The 15,386-nt window shown below is 41.3% G+C and overlaps 1 protein-coding gene across 1 annotated transcript in view; it reads right to left on the bottom strand.

The window, feature by feature from the left end:
- Positions 1–13,671: 13,671 nt before the first annotated feature.
- Positions 13,672–15,386, bottom strand: part of tafa3a (TAFA chemokine like family member 3a) — a 100,413-nt gene continuing 98,698 nt past the window's right edge. The window contains exon 5 of the mRNA XM_030091340.1: positions 13,672–14,599. Within this exon, the coding sequence (XP_029947200.1) occupies positions 14,588–14,599 (12 nt within the window). The 3' untranslated portion in view covers positions 13,672–14,587. The remainder of the gene's footprint in view (positions 14,600–15,386) is intronic.

The raw sequence follows: 15,386 nt of genomic DNA, 5'->3' as shown, positions 1-15,386 counted from the left end.
AATAAGAGCGGCTGAGAAGGTTTTCAGACTGCAAAGAGAGCGCTGATGAATATCTCCGCTGTGAATGAAATCAAATCATAATGATGTAAGAGTTTCAGTTTCTTATGACAACTTCTCTGCTAGATGCTGAGTGTCTTAAAATATGTAAAGGAAACCCCAAGAAGACCCTCTTTTTTTTTTCAGAGAGACGGATGAAAGAGCCGTTGAATGAGAGATTGCATTCACTTTACAGAAGCTCGTGGAAACGGGGCCAGTCACGACTCCGGCTCACTATGTGAAGCATTTTTGACTTATTTCCAAAGTTGCATGTTACCATTTTGTCCTGAGGTCTGTACTACGAAGCAGGACTAACCCTGGGTTTTCCATACTAGGAAGTTGGTTCACTTCTTACTGGGGTAAATGTCCTGAACGGCTAACCAGGTTATGATCGGATAAGAGATCAACGAGTATAAAGCGCCACATCCTGAACATTCTCAAAAGGTCCTGCTTGGTATGAGAGGGTCAGCGCTTTCAAGTATGTTTTTGTACTTTTCCTGGACTTGTTCCCAAGTTCGTTTAGCTCCACAAGGACTGCATCTGAAATAATGAGGTCAGTAAAAAAGGTCCACACGTGGCACAGCTGCAGAAACATGAATTTATGGGACGCATGACTACTCGTGCCGTCACGGTGAGGAATTAATACTCCAACACGAAACGCACTCACAAAGGAGAGAGCAGACTCAAGAACTCAATAGAAAATAGAAACTAAAGGAGGACATTGGGTAAGCTCTACCTCAATGGTCTGTGCCAAAAGTTAAGCATTAATAAAGCATGATTTTCTGCAAAAATGATTTCTTTTTTTTTTTTTTTTGCTGCTGCTACAGTTTTGCTTTTGGCTTGGATGATGCGATTGTCTGTTCCTCCATTAAACAAACCGCTCTGCAGGATTTGCGAAACGTCAGACGCTCCAAATGCCTTCCCTTTTATGTGAACGCTCGCTGATCATGATTGGAAAACCCTGGGTTGAATTACCGAGCTGATAACCAGCTTCGTGGCGCCGCTTATCAAGGATTGCACATGTCTGGGTTTGTCAACCCATAGAACGGAGAGATATCCCACATGTTGAGCTCACCTCCCAGTGCAGGCCTATGATCTGTGGTTTTGGTTCAGGAACAGAGATATGGAGGTGTTTTGTAGTGGAGAGAAACTTTGGTTTCGTCCCTTTTTATAGTCAAGTGAAAACACGTTCTTACAAAGAAGGCACACAAATGTGTGTGTATCAAAGCTCTTCAACAACAGTACTTTTTTTTTTCCCAAAATATATTTCACTCATGCTTGTTGCTGACTCTGAAGACAATGCAGATACAACTATATTCCTACTGTATGTGACAGATGTCCTTTTGAGTTTACCTACGACAAATAGTGAAGGGGAATGAACAACAGGTTTTCCCCTCTGCAAAGTAGTTAACTGAAGCTGAAACAAATTCCTAAAATAAAAGACAACAACAAGAGCAGAAACAATCCCGCAAAATCTATTTCAACACAAAACCATGCCGGAAGCAATTCAAAACAACATCATTTCTCCACTCACCAAATCAGCTGCATTAAATGCATAAATTTAAAACAATTGCACAGTTATTTCTGGAGAAACAGCAACAATAGCACCAGCGCAGGAATGAGCAACCGGCAGATGTCAAGACAATAATAAGAGGCAGATTTTAGGAAGCAAAACAGAAACAGACAAATATAAGCACAATAGACCAAGCACGTCACCTCCAAAATCCAACACAGTATGGTAATTGTGTGTAGTTTATCAGTGACGTGCACGGCTGTTCATGGCAGGTGAGGAACTGACTCCTTCACAGCTGAATGTATAATATAGAAACCCAAAGGAAATTCTACAATTCTCAATTTTACTGCTATTTTCCACACTGAATTGTGATTCATTTCTCCCACCAGAGCTGTGAATATACAATATTTGGGAAACACCTGCTCAATGAGAATTGGTTGATTTACTGTATTGTGCCATTCGCTATTATTTAGATTTGAAAGATTTTTAAATGATTTTTTTTAAATAACTTACAAAAGCACTTACTAGGCCATTACATTAATATAATTAATGTATTTTTAATTGAATATTTTTGCGGGGATAGCCTGTGAAGATAGATTACACAAATCACAAATTATTTTGAATTAGTCGTTTATATGAATCTATATATATTTTGCATTGGGGATTTATACGAGCACATTACAACTCCAAGGAAGACTGCACTACAAACCTGAAACAAAGATTAATGACTGTAGGTGATTTGGCTTTTAGAAAAATACTTGTTGCTCTTCATTAACCTTTGACCTTTAAATCATAATGTCAGGAACCCAGGCAGAGGGTGGAACATGGGTTTTGTCAGTTTATGCTTAGTCAAAAGACGACTAGGGATCGGTTTGCAGAAAACCCGTCGAGCAGGTACAAGAGGAAAACTTACGAGGCGAGGGTAGAGGCTGGCACAGACGCTCCCCAAACAGATGCAGACATGAGAGACAACTGGCAACTGGCAAGACTGAGGACGCCGCTCATGAGCACATTGGGAGTGGGGAGAGAATGAGGCACAGCTGCTGACGCTCAAGGGTAATCAAGGTGAGGACACACGGAGGGTGGAGCCACAAGCCAGTGTGAGAACACGCCACACACACGGACTGTGACCCGACACATCTTATAGAATTTTGACAATAGCTTTAAGTCTTTTTATCAGAAAGTATACTGAATGCAATAAATCTGTGAAGGTTGTTCAGTCTCAAAAACATAAATAATATGGCTGTGTGATTAAAATGCTCAAATTAAATTGCTGTTGCTGAATGGTGTGTGAGGGAAGGGATCCACCGAGAGGTTAATGTGGGCGAACCTGTAAAGTAGCGACCTTTCTTCCGCTTCTCTTCTCCGTCTTTCCGGCTGAAAACCCTCCTCCCTGTGATCTCTGGCACACATCAGCTAAGTTGTCCCTTGCAAGCCTGCTGTCACACAAAATAAATTGCCTTTGCAGTGAATGGGTCAAAAACAACACGAGATGTCATTATTTTACTGCAATTGATCATACCTTGGGAAACACAAGTCAATAGTTTCTATAATTGCAATGTCTCCAGCCCCTCAGAGGTTCATCCATGAGGGCTCCTTTGGTTCTTTTCATCTTCACACTGATTACTACTTTCATGTCTGGTATGTTTGCCATCCTTGAAAAGATGAAAAACATAACATCAGATCTTCACATCATGAAAAGACATATTCTAATGATGTGAAAGAGGTGTTTGCATGATGGAAACCTTAGAGTTTACTTCAACTCAGCTTCAACCTTTGCTGCAAGATTTGCATTTGTGATCGGTGGAAATATTCAGACACTGTCATGGATTCAAAACCCTTTAGAAAAAGTAAATGCCATAAAAGATTTGCACTTTGTTACTGTACTTAAGTAGATGTTTATAATATCCTTATTTATTTTTCAGACGACTTTGAGCATAGGTGTCTGTACTCTTTACTTCCGACAAGCTTGATAATCCTTTGACCTCTATGAGGGAAAATCACAGTTAAAGTTAAATAAAAAGCAGCTAACAGTGATCCATGGTGAAGCTGCAGTGGCTGATTCATTTAACAGTAATTAAGTTGCATTTATATCTGACTATTAAGAATTTTGGTGTTTTTGAGTTAGAGTAAAATTCAAATGTTTAAATATCTGATATGCCTTAAAATTGTGTATTAACACAATTAACAATATTTTTTCTGCATTTCACTTTTGTACTTGAGTACATTTCAGAGAGTATACTTTTAGTTCATTAACTCTTTCACTGTCAGATAAACTCAATGACTAGATTCTGTTGGCAAAACTGAAATAAATTTGCCACCCATTTATTTCCTTATGTTTCTCACATTTATTTTGTTATTGATGTCGAAGTTTGTTTTTCTGATATTTCCGGTTGATGGTTTTCACTTTGGATGATTTACTTTCAAAATGGACGGGAAGCTTTGTTCACATTCCGACCGTTTCCTATGAAAATGTCACTCGATGGTGAGTCACAACACAGAATCAGTCAATAAATCATCAGTCAAACACTCGTTTGATCCCTTTTGTGTGTCGGCCTCTCAGCTACGTATTCATTCACTATAACACAATACTCATTCTGAGACCCAGATGTGCCAGTGCTTTGTGTCATTTAAAAAAAGCACTGACATCGTGTCTCAAGGCTCAGTGTAATTCCAGCCTGTTCAAATAAAAAGAAGAGGTTTCACAACAAAAAATAAAGCCATAAATTAAAAAAAGAATAACAAAACCTGAATTGACAGCTTTTTAATCAATAACAGGTTTGATGAATGAATCCCTTGCTGGTGAGAGATGCTTCCAGCTCCTGAAGAAAGGAGGCGCGGTGTGATTTAATCTTACAATGTTGAGAAAAATGTATTTCCTCCTGTTCATTTATGAAAAAGAAAACTCACCGATCATGTGATGAAAGTAGCGTAACTTTAACATCGGTGATACGTTTCAATCTATTCCAGGTTGGAGTCACACTGTACTTGGGCTTCATTCATATGGCACATTTCCTCCACTTCAGCAGCATCAAAGTCCTTTACACTGTGGCAGAAAGCTGCAATGCAAGGTGCTTCAATCCACTGGGAACACAAACACCAACAATTACATTATAGTAGGTTCACAGTCGTTAACACAAATTGAATAATCCCACAAAGGGATTTGCCACACAGCGCGAGAAAAAGGGAAAACACCCTTCATGCAAGAAGAAGAAGAAACAGTAGAATCAGACTTAGAGGTAGCAGCAGTCTGCCTGAACAGGTTCAAGTACAGGGTTGGCAAGAAAAGAAAGAAATTGGGAAGAGAAAACAAACTGCTAATTGAAACACAGGATAATAATCAATGTGGTGCAAGTTAATGAGACCGCAAACAGGATCAGGAACTTTTAGCTTCACAGCCAGCGATACCTGCAGAGAGAAAGGCAGGTGGGGGGGTGCGAGAGCACGGACAACAGAAGGGACTCACAAACTTATTGACGGGAGATGTTCCTCTGCCTTGCTGACCCTTTTAATGTGAACGTCTTACAAGGGGAGCAGCCAAATAGACCGTTTCTACCGATGCAGTTTTATTTACTCCCTCTGCTGTAATGTAACCTTACCTTTGCACGTTCTTCATGATGCCATCTTCATTGGTGAACCGCATGGAGTGCTGGTAAAAAAAAAAATGGTGGCACTGATCGGAGAACAAAGGCGAGTGTGCTGAAACTCGCCCAGAGTTTAATGGAAGTGAAGTCCTGCAGCGTGGAGGGGAGCGAGCCTTCTGTCGGGCTTGTTCGGACACCACAGGCGAGTGTGTGCCATCTCCATGAGCAAACGCTCCCCTTCATAACGCTCAAAATCATCCCGGATCGGCTCAGTCAGCTCGGAAAATTTGGAAACGGGTTTTTATTTCGCAAAAACACACAATTAATGTCAGGAAGTACATGCTCTGTCCATGTCATCGTCGGTCTGTGTTATAGCAGAGGTGTAATTTATTCACACCTGCACACAAGCATGCAGACATTTTCACACCCTGCATTGTGTCAGTATCATCAGTCCCTAATGTAACCATCTGCTCCACTCTGTATTTCTTTTATGCATAAACTGCTAACCAACTCTTGGCAAGCGGCCCTCGCTTACTATCTCGCATGCATCACGGTAAATAATGAGTTACCTGAGAGGGAACATGAATACAGTTTTTGGTGAGTCTAATGGGAAATTAAAAATGGCTAACAACCCTGAATCAGCCAAAACTGATGAAGAACGCTGCCGAGGCCTTTCTGGCCCGTGCCAGCGCCAAACCTGAACTGCCAAAGCGCCGAGATATAAAAAGGAAAACCTGCATAATGTTTCCACAACCAGCAGGCCTAATGAGCAATAACGAAAACAAACAAACTAGAGAAATCCAGTAAAGAGCATCAAAGTGTACTCACTTAGAAGACATTTCTCCCTCAGGCAGAAAAAAAAGGGCATTTCTCTATTATTGAATTGTGTCTATCTATAATGAATCTGCATGCTTTCAGTTCATTTTTCAGATTTCCACTGAGCTGTTTGGAAATATGATTCACAAGTTGTTATAAAAACTCCCATGTCTTCTTCAACAGCAGCATGAGTTAATGAACTCCCCACTCCTAAAATTATGCAACAAAGAAAGTAAAAAATAAGCTCAGTGGTTTGTAAGATGAATATTTGAAAAGGAAAACAGGTTTGTCATTCTGTCTCATGCCTGAAATAATGATTTCAAAGTTTTGCCCACAGAAAGAAATCACTGATTACTGAAGGAAAACACATTTATTTTCAAAAAGGGAAAACTCCCCTTTCCCTGATTGCAGCCAAAGTTTTCACTTAGATAAATGAAGATTTTTTTAAGTGATGCTGCAGTGGATCGTCGTCACTTGATGCACTGTGGTGACTTGTGAGGAGTTCATTTCCACTGGTGTGTGAATGTGTGTGTGTGTGAATGGGTAAATGTGATTTGCAACATTGCTCCAGCAGCATAAAAAGCACTATATATTTGTAGTCCATTTACCGTTCACCATTTCTTTATGTTATAACTTAGTGGTGACAGCACACAGTCATTTATTGTATTGTTTTCTTTATGTTGTGATATTGGTGCTTTTTTTTTTGTTTTGCTTTTTCCACTTGTGTGTTTGAAAGAGAATCCAAATACATTTCTCAGTATTTCTGGCCTACAGACGTGTTATAATGTGGTTATTTCTAATTTTGATTTCATTGATTACATTTGTCATGATTGTTAAATTTAATAAATTCAAGGAAGATTCAGAGATGCTTCATAATTTGTTTGGTTAAATTCTCCTCGCATGAAGGAAGAGTCTGCTAATTCGAAGGTGGCGGCATCAACACCCTTCACATCCCTCGTTTACACCTCCTTTGACTTCACCTCCTCTATCAGCCAACGTGGTTTAATCTGAAACACGAGCCTCGGGTTGCAAAAGTCACTCTACATCTTGTCAGGACAATATTTTCACTGCCTCCTTTTCCCAGCGGCGATGACCTTCCTGTGTCTCTCTGATCTGTGCTGCAAAAACACCCAGCCCACATTGACAGGACTGCGAAAGGCAGCCAGGCATATCTTAATCCATTCCAGCCCCACTCTGCCCCGGCTCGGGTTGTCTCGGGCGCTGCTCGAGTTCTCTCTGCGTCTTAGAAGGGTTTTTCTCGACCAGCCAGTCCATTAGTCCGAGTGGAAGACGCTCGTAAAGACAGGGGAGGTTCAGACGGCTGACAGGAGCCGAGGTATCCTGTCCTTCCATGTGATGCAGCTAAACTCACCGCCTGAAATATTCAGGCCGTGTTTGCGAAAGCATGCGCAACCGTTTCAATTTGCGCTCCATGTAAATGCTCTTTTTGTTAAATTATTCATCGGGAATAAAATGTGCCAACATGCTCATTGTAAGGAGTGATGTTAAGAGCGGAAAATTCATTTTCATTTCAGATGCTGAACTCCTCCGAAAAGGGATTCGCATCATGTTAATTCCTCTGCCAAATCAAGTCGCATCTGCTTGCAGGGCTTACAACGGTAAACTTGTGTATTTCTCTTTCATGTTTTTGAAGCATTTATTGAGTTGATTCTACTTGTTGAATTGAATGCCTGAATGAAGCCTGAATGGAATTGACTCTGAAGTATCGATCTAGCGAGTGCGTTCGCGGGTCTGTTCCCATAAATAACCGCATGTCTTCATCCGTGCACACTCCACCTCTGCGGTTCACAAAGTGCACTGAAACATAACAGCTGTAGACCGTTGCACTTTATATAACTCCTCTCCTGCTGATCCTGAACAGGAATATGGAGAAGGGGCTGTTTGCACTTGAAAATGACAGCTAAAGGTGTGCTATATGTTGCTGCTGGGCTCCGCCGCGCGACTCTCTGCTTCCCTTCGCAGATGGATGGGAGCGCTCCAGGTAAGTGAAGCCCAAGCCAAGGATATGAAGCAGGGATGACCAGGCTCCCACCGGAAGGTAACAGAGGAACTGAGGGATTGTGGGATCTGCGCTACAATAGATAATTAGTCAGGAACATCTGTTGGAGGAAGTTCCCCCAGTACCTCACGGGCTGCTGATCTTAAATCATTCTTTGGCTTGAAGACGAGCGTGAGCGTCTCCAGCTATTTACTTTGATAAATCATTTGTATTAATCACCTAGGTCCACCTGTACGCTTCCATCTGGCTATTAAAGGGCAGCGCCTGAATGTCCGTCAGCCACAGAGTGATAACAATATAAAATAGCATCAAATGATGGGACTAAATTAAACAATTCAGCGTTAATCGTTTGCCGCAGGTTGACAAATTTAGCATTTATTTGAAATGCAGAGGCGGCAGAAGGCAGATTTCAGCTTTCAGAACGTATGTATATTTCATAGCTGAGTGGCAGAGCGGCTGTGAGTGCTTATTAAGGTGGAGCCCACTCAGCTCCACTGAAGGGGATTCTTCAAAAACACCGGTTCAGACGACAGTGGAAGTCTGAAGCCTGCTGTTACGTCAGGATGAAACCCTGGTTTTTGATCGCACCGTATTTTATTCATCACCTCAGCGCAGTGTGGTATCATGTTAACAAATGTTCTTTTAGTTATGAACAATCAAAAAATCTTTTGACAATTTACAACATTTCAGGACTGTTGGCAGTATGGAACACATTAAAAAACTGAGTGAAGTCATCCATCCATCCATCCAACATGGCCATTTAATCACTTAGTCTGTGCAGCAATTTGAAATTCATGTGTCATTTTTACTGACATGTGGTTTAAGACATCTTTGTATGTTTTGACATTTCGTTATTGAATGCGTTGCTGCATTAAATGATCCATTGGATGTTCTTCATGTACAGATAGATTATCTAGTTTTCAGTAAAGAGTGAGGCAGCTGTATTTCTGTACTTTGGAGAAGACAAACACGATGGAGGCCCCCTTTCAGCAGGGTGACAGTCCATTGACCCCGCCGACCTCTGAAAGAACGAAACAAAGACACTTTGATTTCATTAGCATGGTGTCCTGGTTCCCTCAATCATGAAGTGTCGCAGTGGGACTGCCCCCGCTGCTGCTGCAGAGCAACCTGACCATTAGCAGCCAAATGGATTCTATTTAGAGCGTCAAGAAATGAGATAAATAAATAAATAAATGCGCGGTTACGTATTGCAAAATGGGGCCAAGGAGAAAAAAGTCAGTTAGAAATCCATCAGAATGTCATTTAGTGTGTCTCTGCCCGCCCAGATAGACATCAGCTCATTGCAAACCTCGCTCCCATTAACCCGTTCACAGGCTGCCAAGACAGGAAGAAGAATTTTTCACCTTCCTATCAAACCCCCCCTCCCCCTCCCCCTCCCCCTGCCTGTTGACACCCGCCCAGCCTCCTCCTTCTCCCCCTATACTTTGGGTCCGTCTGAGTAAGTTCCACAAAAGATAATTTCCTTTTCAAATTACAGCAGGCCCTTCCACTGACCTGGGGGCATTGTGATAATGCAGTGTGGGAGCTGAGAGGGTCTCTGATGAGAGGCAAGAGCAAATGCACCGGCCAGCACTAATGTCTTGTCAACACTGTACTTGGAAACGGCGCCTGCAGGACGCTGCGCGGCTCCCGACTTGCTGAGCCGAGCGTTTCGCCCCGACCGCTCCGCGGCATTTTTTTTTTTTGGGGTAAATAAACACGGTATGATCAGCTGACACTCGCTTCACGCAGAACGCGTCGGCGGCGTTTGTGAGAGTACAGTACGGGGAGGGTGAAAGGAAGGAATATAGTTTGGGTCGGAAGCCGCAGCAGAACGTGTGAATGAGCGATGAAGCGGCTTGCAGGCAGTGTTGTGATTCATGAGCTAATCGCCTCTCAGTCCAGTCAGGCATGAGAAACACAGAGAGGAGGAGGTGTCAGGTACAGCCAGGAATACTTTGATATTAGAATTCAAGGCGTCTGCGTCTTGCCTTGAGCAGGATAATCCCATTATGCCTCAGGTCACAGCAATGCACAGAGAGAGAGAGAGAGAGAGAGAGAGAGAGAGAGAGAGAGAGAGAGAGAGAGAGAGAGAGAGAGAGAGAGAGAGAAAGAAAGACGTACAACTCACTTGAAAATAAACTGCTTACAGTTGACAAGAATAACACAAGCAGCCGTCAGAAATAACATCAAACTCCAAGCAAAACTGAATTAGAACATCCAATTTATGGAGGAAAAATACCTCTGATATTGAAAAGAGTGAATAACACAATTAGATCTTTAAAGAAAAAAAAAAAAAAAGGGGGGAAAGTTTTTGCAGGCAGACTTTTACAGTTCATCTGGGGTGTTTTCAAGATCGAGTGCTTTTTCATTACAGTCTGTCAGCCTTCATTATGAAATGAGGAAATCTAATTTCGCTTGGTGTATCTGACAGTTTTTCAAACTAATTCGTCCTGTCAAGATAAAGCCCCGGCAAACCCACCAGATGGTGTTTGTGTAACGGAGAGCTTTGTTTTTTTGGGATGCACATTTCGTGAGGTGGAAGTCCTGCGTCATTTAAATCTAAATATGCACTGTGTTGTAAGACGTTTTTTTTTTTCTTTGTGAGATGGAGAATTGTCTTCACAGAGCTCTGATTGTAATCTTGTTTGATTCGGATTAGGCTCAGATGCACTCTAATTGGCAGTTAGCGCTTTCTGAATTATATCAACTTTAGTATTTAATTGATTAACTGGAGATATTTCCTAATAAATAGTAAATTCTAGAAATAGAACTCTCTGATGAGGTTGAGATGAAGCTTTAGACTTCAGATAATAATAGGACTGGTGAGTCAGCGTCATCTGCTTCCAATAAGATGCTGGCACCTTTCTGACCACACTGAGAAAATGCCATTTTGGTAATATTATTCTCTCCTCCAGATAGCTGACCAGGGAATTTATTCCACGGGGGGAGAAATGGAGGATTTAAATCAACAGCTTCAGAGGCATCAGTCTGTAAAAACTGCAATGAAACTAGCTATGAGTTAATAACCTACACAGTATAACACATCTCAAAAAAAATCCCATTAGAAGGAGTTATACTGGAGAAGTTTAATGTCCAGGACAATTTAAATGCAATTTCCAGGGTATTTTCCCACCTGATAAGAAGAAAATAGAGAGGATGCTGAATATTTTAACAGAAGAAAAAAAATGCTGAATTAGAAAGAAATCTGCCCGGTAATGAAATGTAATTGGCTACAGTGACAGATTCATCCAGCAGACATGAAAGAGGCGCTGGAGGTGTTCAGTGAATCTCTAAACATGTCTTCAAAGTCAGCTGGTTCCACTGAATCACCAGTTTAACTGGATGAATCAGGAGCTTTCAGCACTGTTGACTGAAAACATTGTCCTCATCTCAGCCGTGATTCACAGGATTCGCAGGACTTTAAAGCCGCGAAAGCCAATATTGATGTTACACTCAGAGCTTTTAGCAGTGCTTAAACTGTATGGGTCCAATTTTGTTTCTGAAACTGAAAACTGAAGACACCAGAGCCTGTTTTCTTGGTGACAACCATGAGAGAAAAAAAAGATTCTCCTGAAGAAGAAGTCTGCCTGCTCAGCAGGGGGATCTGGCTTTGGCAGGAGAAAAAAACAAAAGCGAAAAACAGGGTCGTTGGGCAGAAAATTATAACATGACTCATCGTTTGTCACGCTGCAGTGTGACGGCTCACATTCTGCGCATGCACTTTCCTCCAATATCACCTTTGGAAGAAACTGGCCATTTCTGCATTTGCACTTTTGACCTTGGAATCGACTCAGCTGAAGGCAAAATGTTGAAGCATTCCTTTAAAACCAGTGAAACCTGATCTCGACTGTGTGAACATCGCATCGGTTTGAGGTGATTTCTTGCCAGAGTGATCGGTGAATCTCTCACAAAACGAGCCCCATCATGACGGCCCAGCCCGCCTGAAACCTACAAGTCAATAGCAGTCCACAAAAATTGTCAAACAGCCAGACCTCGGAGCCGCACTGTGGTTTCCCAACATGCAGAGTGCATTTCCATTTAACTTTTGTGAAGGTCTTTTATGGCAGAGCGGCAAAACCCAGAGGAGCCGTGGTATGAAAAGATCTTTCATTATTAATAGAATATTAGCCCACATAAAGGTGAATGACTGAAGGATTGTGTTTCGGCACTGCAGGGGCTGTAAAGTGCACAGAGGTTAATTCTCTGATCCAAGGGTAGATTTGTATCATTGTTTGTAGATAGAAAGGGTTTTTCCAAGGGATTGGCTTCATGTCTTCTCTCTCTCTTTTCCTTGGAGCACTGTGGTAGATTGCCTGGTCTGATTAATCTTAATGAATTATGCAAATATCCTTTATCTCAAATGATTTAGCAATGTTTCTGTATTGTTTTATTAATGCACTTTGAATTACTCTGTATAATCACGTAGCCTTCCCACAGCCGTGCGCCTGTTTGTAATTCATCGCCAGCTCTTTATTAAATCCATGCTAGTCTCCGGCGAATTGCATGCAGGAATGAGAAATTAGTCATTACTGTAATTTAATGATTTCTAACCAAACAAGAGGCAACCTGGATTGCTAACCATAGCAACCCCTCGCAGTCCTCCCCCTCAGCAGCAGTCCCGTGAGGCTGATCTTTGGGACGGAGCTTTCCACATTTTTGCCTAATTAATTGTGTTTAGAATAAGAAGTGTTCTGTAGTGAATGTACCGTTTCAATTACAGGCAGAAATTGACGTACAAAATGTGAAATGCCCGACAAAGGGGATGGTTTATTTGCAGTCTAGACGCTCTCTTACAACCAACCGCTTGTGTCTCTCATCTAATTAAACATTTCTGTTTTTTCGTAATTTCACATTTTCACCGTTTGCGCTGTGCGGCTTAAACAGAGGTTATTCCTATCGTCTCTTGGAGTCATGAACATGACAGCTATGCCGAGAATTAGCATTTCAAAAAGATATTTTATTTTCATAGGAGAGGAGGGGCTCCTGCTTTATGTGTGCTGGCCTCTGATCTCTACGGTGTACATTAACGTTATGCAGGTGAAAAATAAACACATCAACTGTTTGCCAACCTGTGAGACTAATAAAGCTTCATGTTGATTTCTGAAATGATGACCACACTGCACATGCCAGAATTACTGCACGAACATCAAACTCATTCAGATGGATTGCAGCTAAATAATCTTTTTTTTTTTTTGGTTGTTTTTTTCATACATCAATTATCTCCAAACCTTCCCGCTTCACAGAACCAAGCCTGGCTCCCTCCGAAGAGGTGTTTTTTAAGCTTTTAATGACACATAGTTACAATGCCTCTGACAGGCAATGTCCTCTGGGAAATGATTTGGACCAAAGAGGAAGAAAAAAAAAGTTTGGTTGGCAATGGGTAACTTTAATTTTAACACAATGAATGAAGGCTTGGATGACACCAACATCTAATTTAGGAGATGAATCAGACAGGATTAGTGTTGTTTTAGACTGAGAGCTAATTAGCCGTCCCTCTGTGGACCAGATTTCAGATGGCTTTTTGTAAAGTCAAGAGAAAAATTGTGTAGTGAGACTTTCTCTTTTGTATTTTCCCTTTTTTTTTTTTTGAGTGTCCTATTTTTGCATTTGCTGATTTTCACATTTCAGCTCCACCGTGAACACAACCTTGATTAACTGTGAGCTCTTCTCCGCCTGCTGCTCTTTTGTTTTTTTTTTGTTTTTTTGTCAGATTATTTGCTTGACCTGCTAATTTCAAGTCCCATCAGCTCCTGCCGATACAGCACAACGGTCGGATATGCAAATGGCATCAGCACACACGTTTCTCAACACTCATATCCATCGAGTTAGATTTATTGAGATAATATTGACATTTGTAATGAGTAATAGTTACCAGGGTTCGAAAACAACATATACCAATAAAACATTTTGGCAGAACTCAGCTCTGTGAGGCCCTTGGTAACTTGTAGTCAAACATCAGTACATCTTTTCTGGGTTTTATTGTTGTGGCATTGTCTTTTCTGGAAAAAAAAAAAAAAAAAGCTTCACAGCCTTAACAAACTAAAAAGAAGAAAAAAGAGAGATGGCCACTTTCAAATCAACAAACAGAAACAGAAATGATATCTGCTCCATAAGGCTAAAAGGAATGGAAATGCTTATGATCTCACTAGATCTTCAACACAGAAATGCATTCAGAGTCCGGCGCTCTTTGTGGCAAGAGAAGAAGAAAAAAAAAACAAAACCAAAATAACACAAAAAGTTTCACATCACATGGTTTTGTCTTGAGGGTGATCTTTTCTTCTTCTTCTGATGTGATCCACAGTCCATCAATAAATGTCCTCATTGTTCAGTCTTCTACTTCGTAGGAACAAAACTATAATACAAAGAGAGATTTGGTGGGCAGTACAGCTCAGAGACGGCTACTGTTGATGCTGGATCAAAAGTCAGGATTTTAGATATGCAAGTCTTTTATGAAGCTCCCTGGTCGCCCGTTCGTTCGCTGGAATGTCCGTGATTACTGCGCTCGTTGGTCCCCGGCCTCCTCCAAAGCTTAAAACACAGACATCCGAATGTCCTCAATGTCGGTTGAAGAAATAGCATCTTGCTCTGAATGAGAGTCGCGCTCAAAACAGACGACTATCGGGTGACCTGCAAACAAAAGAAAGGAAAAATGAAGGTGGGGAAACAAAGTAATGCTGATTTGGGCAGCAAATCTGACACAAATGACAACAAATTAGAGGAAATAGTTTTTAAACAAGTGTTATTTGATATAAAAATAAAACAAAATTGCCTGTACAATTGATTCATATAACAGAAGGCAAAAAGATACAGTATGTGATGTATATGTTGGAGAATGATGCTTTGAATAATGACGGACAACACAATGTTGGGAAAAAAAAAGGTGAAAACCTTTTAAATGTCTGGTTTTTCTTCATTTACCCACATGAGCATAATGTACCTCATCTCAGCTCTACATGCTGGATCAGTGAAGATGACATTAAAAGAGAAAAATCCAAACAAGCTTGAGCGGTTTTTCAACTATAATAAGAACAAAACGATAACAAAGGCCACGGGGTTAAACATTCCTGAAGCGCATCGCTGCATGCAAATGTGATTGTTTATCTCATATCGCTGATGTGCGGCATAAGAAAGCGGCGAACGCGGGTTCGTGCGCTCTGATTCATGTGTTTGTCCAGCAGCCAGCTGAAGGATGGTTTCAGCTCTCCGTCAAATTGCAGCTGCCTCATTTAAACAAGCTGCTGCTCCGGGGCTGCACATCTAACAATCGTCTATCTGTCAGACGTGTGACAGGTTCAAGGTGTTCATATTCCCAGCCGGCCTGCTTATGATTCCAACATCCGTGGTGTTACACGGCAAAAAAAAGTGGGAAGACAGTGAGCGGCGAGAAGTCAGAAATAATGCAATGTACATCATG

The sequence above is a fragment of the Salarias fasciatus genome, chromosome 5, assembly GCF_902148845.1.
Source record: "Salarias fasciatus chromosome 5, fSalaFa1.1, whole genome shotgun sequence".
Lineage (NCBI taxonomy): Eukaryota > Metazoa > Chordata > Actinopteri > Blenniiformes > Blenniidae > Salarias > Salarias fasciatus.
This window is presented reverse-complemented; position numbering and strand designations above follow the sequence as displayed.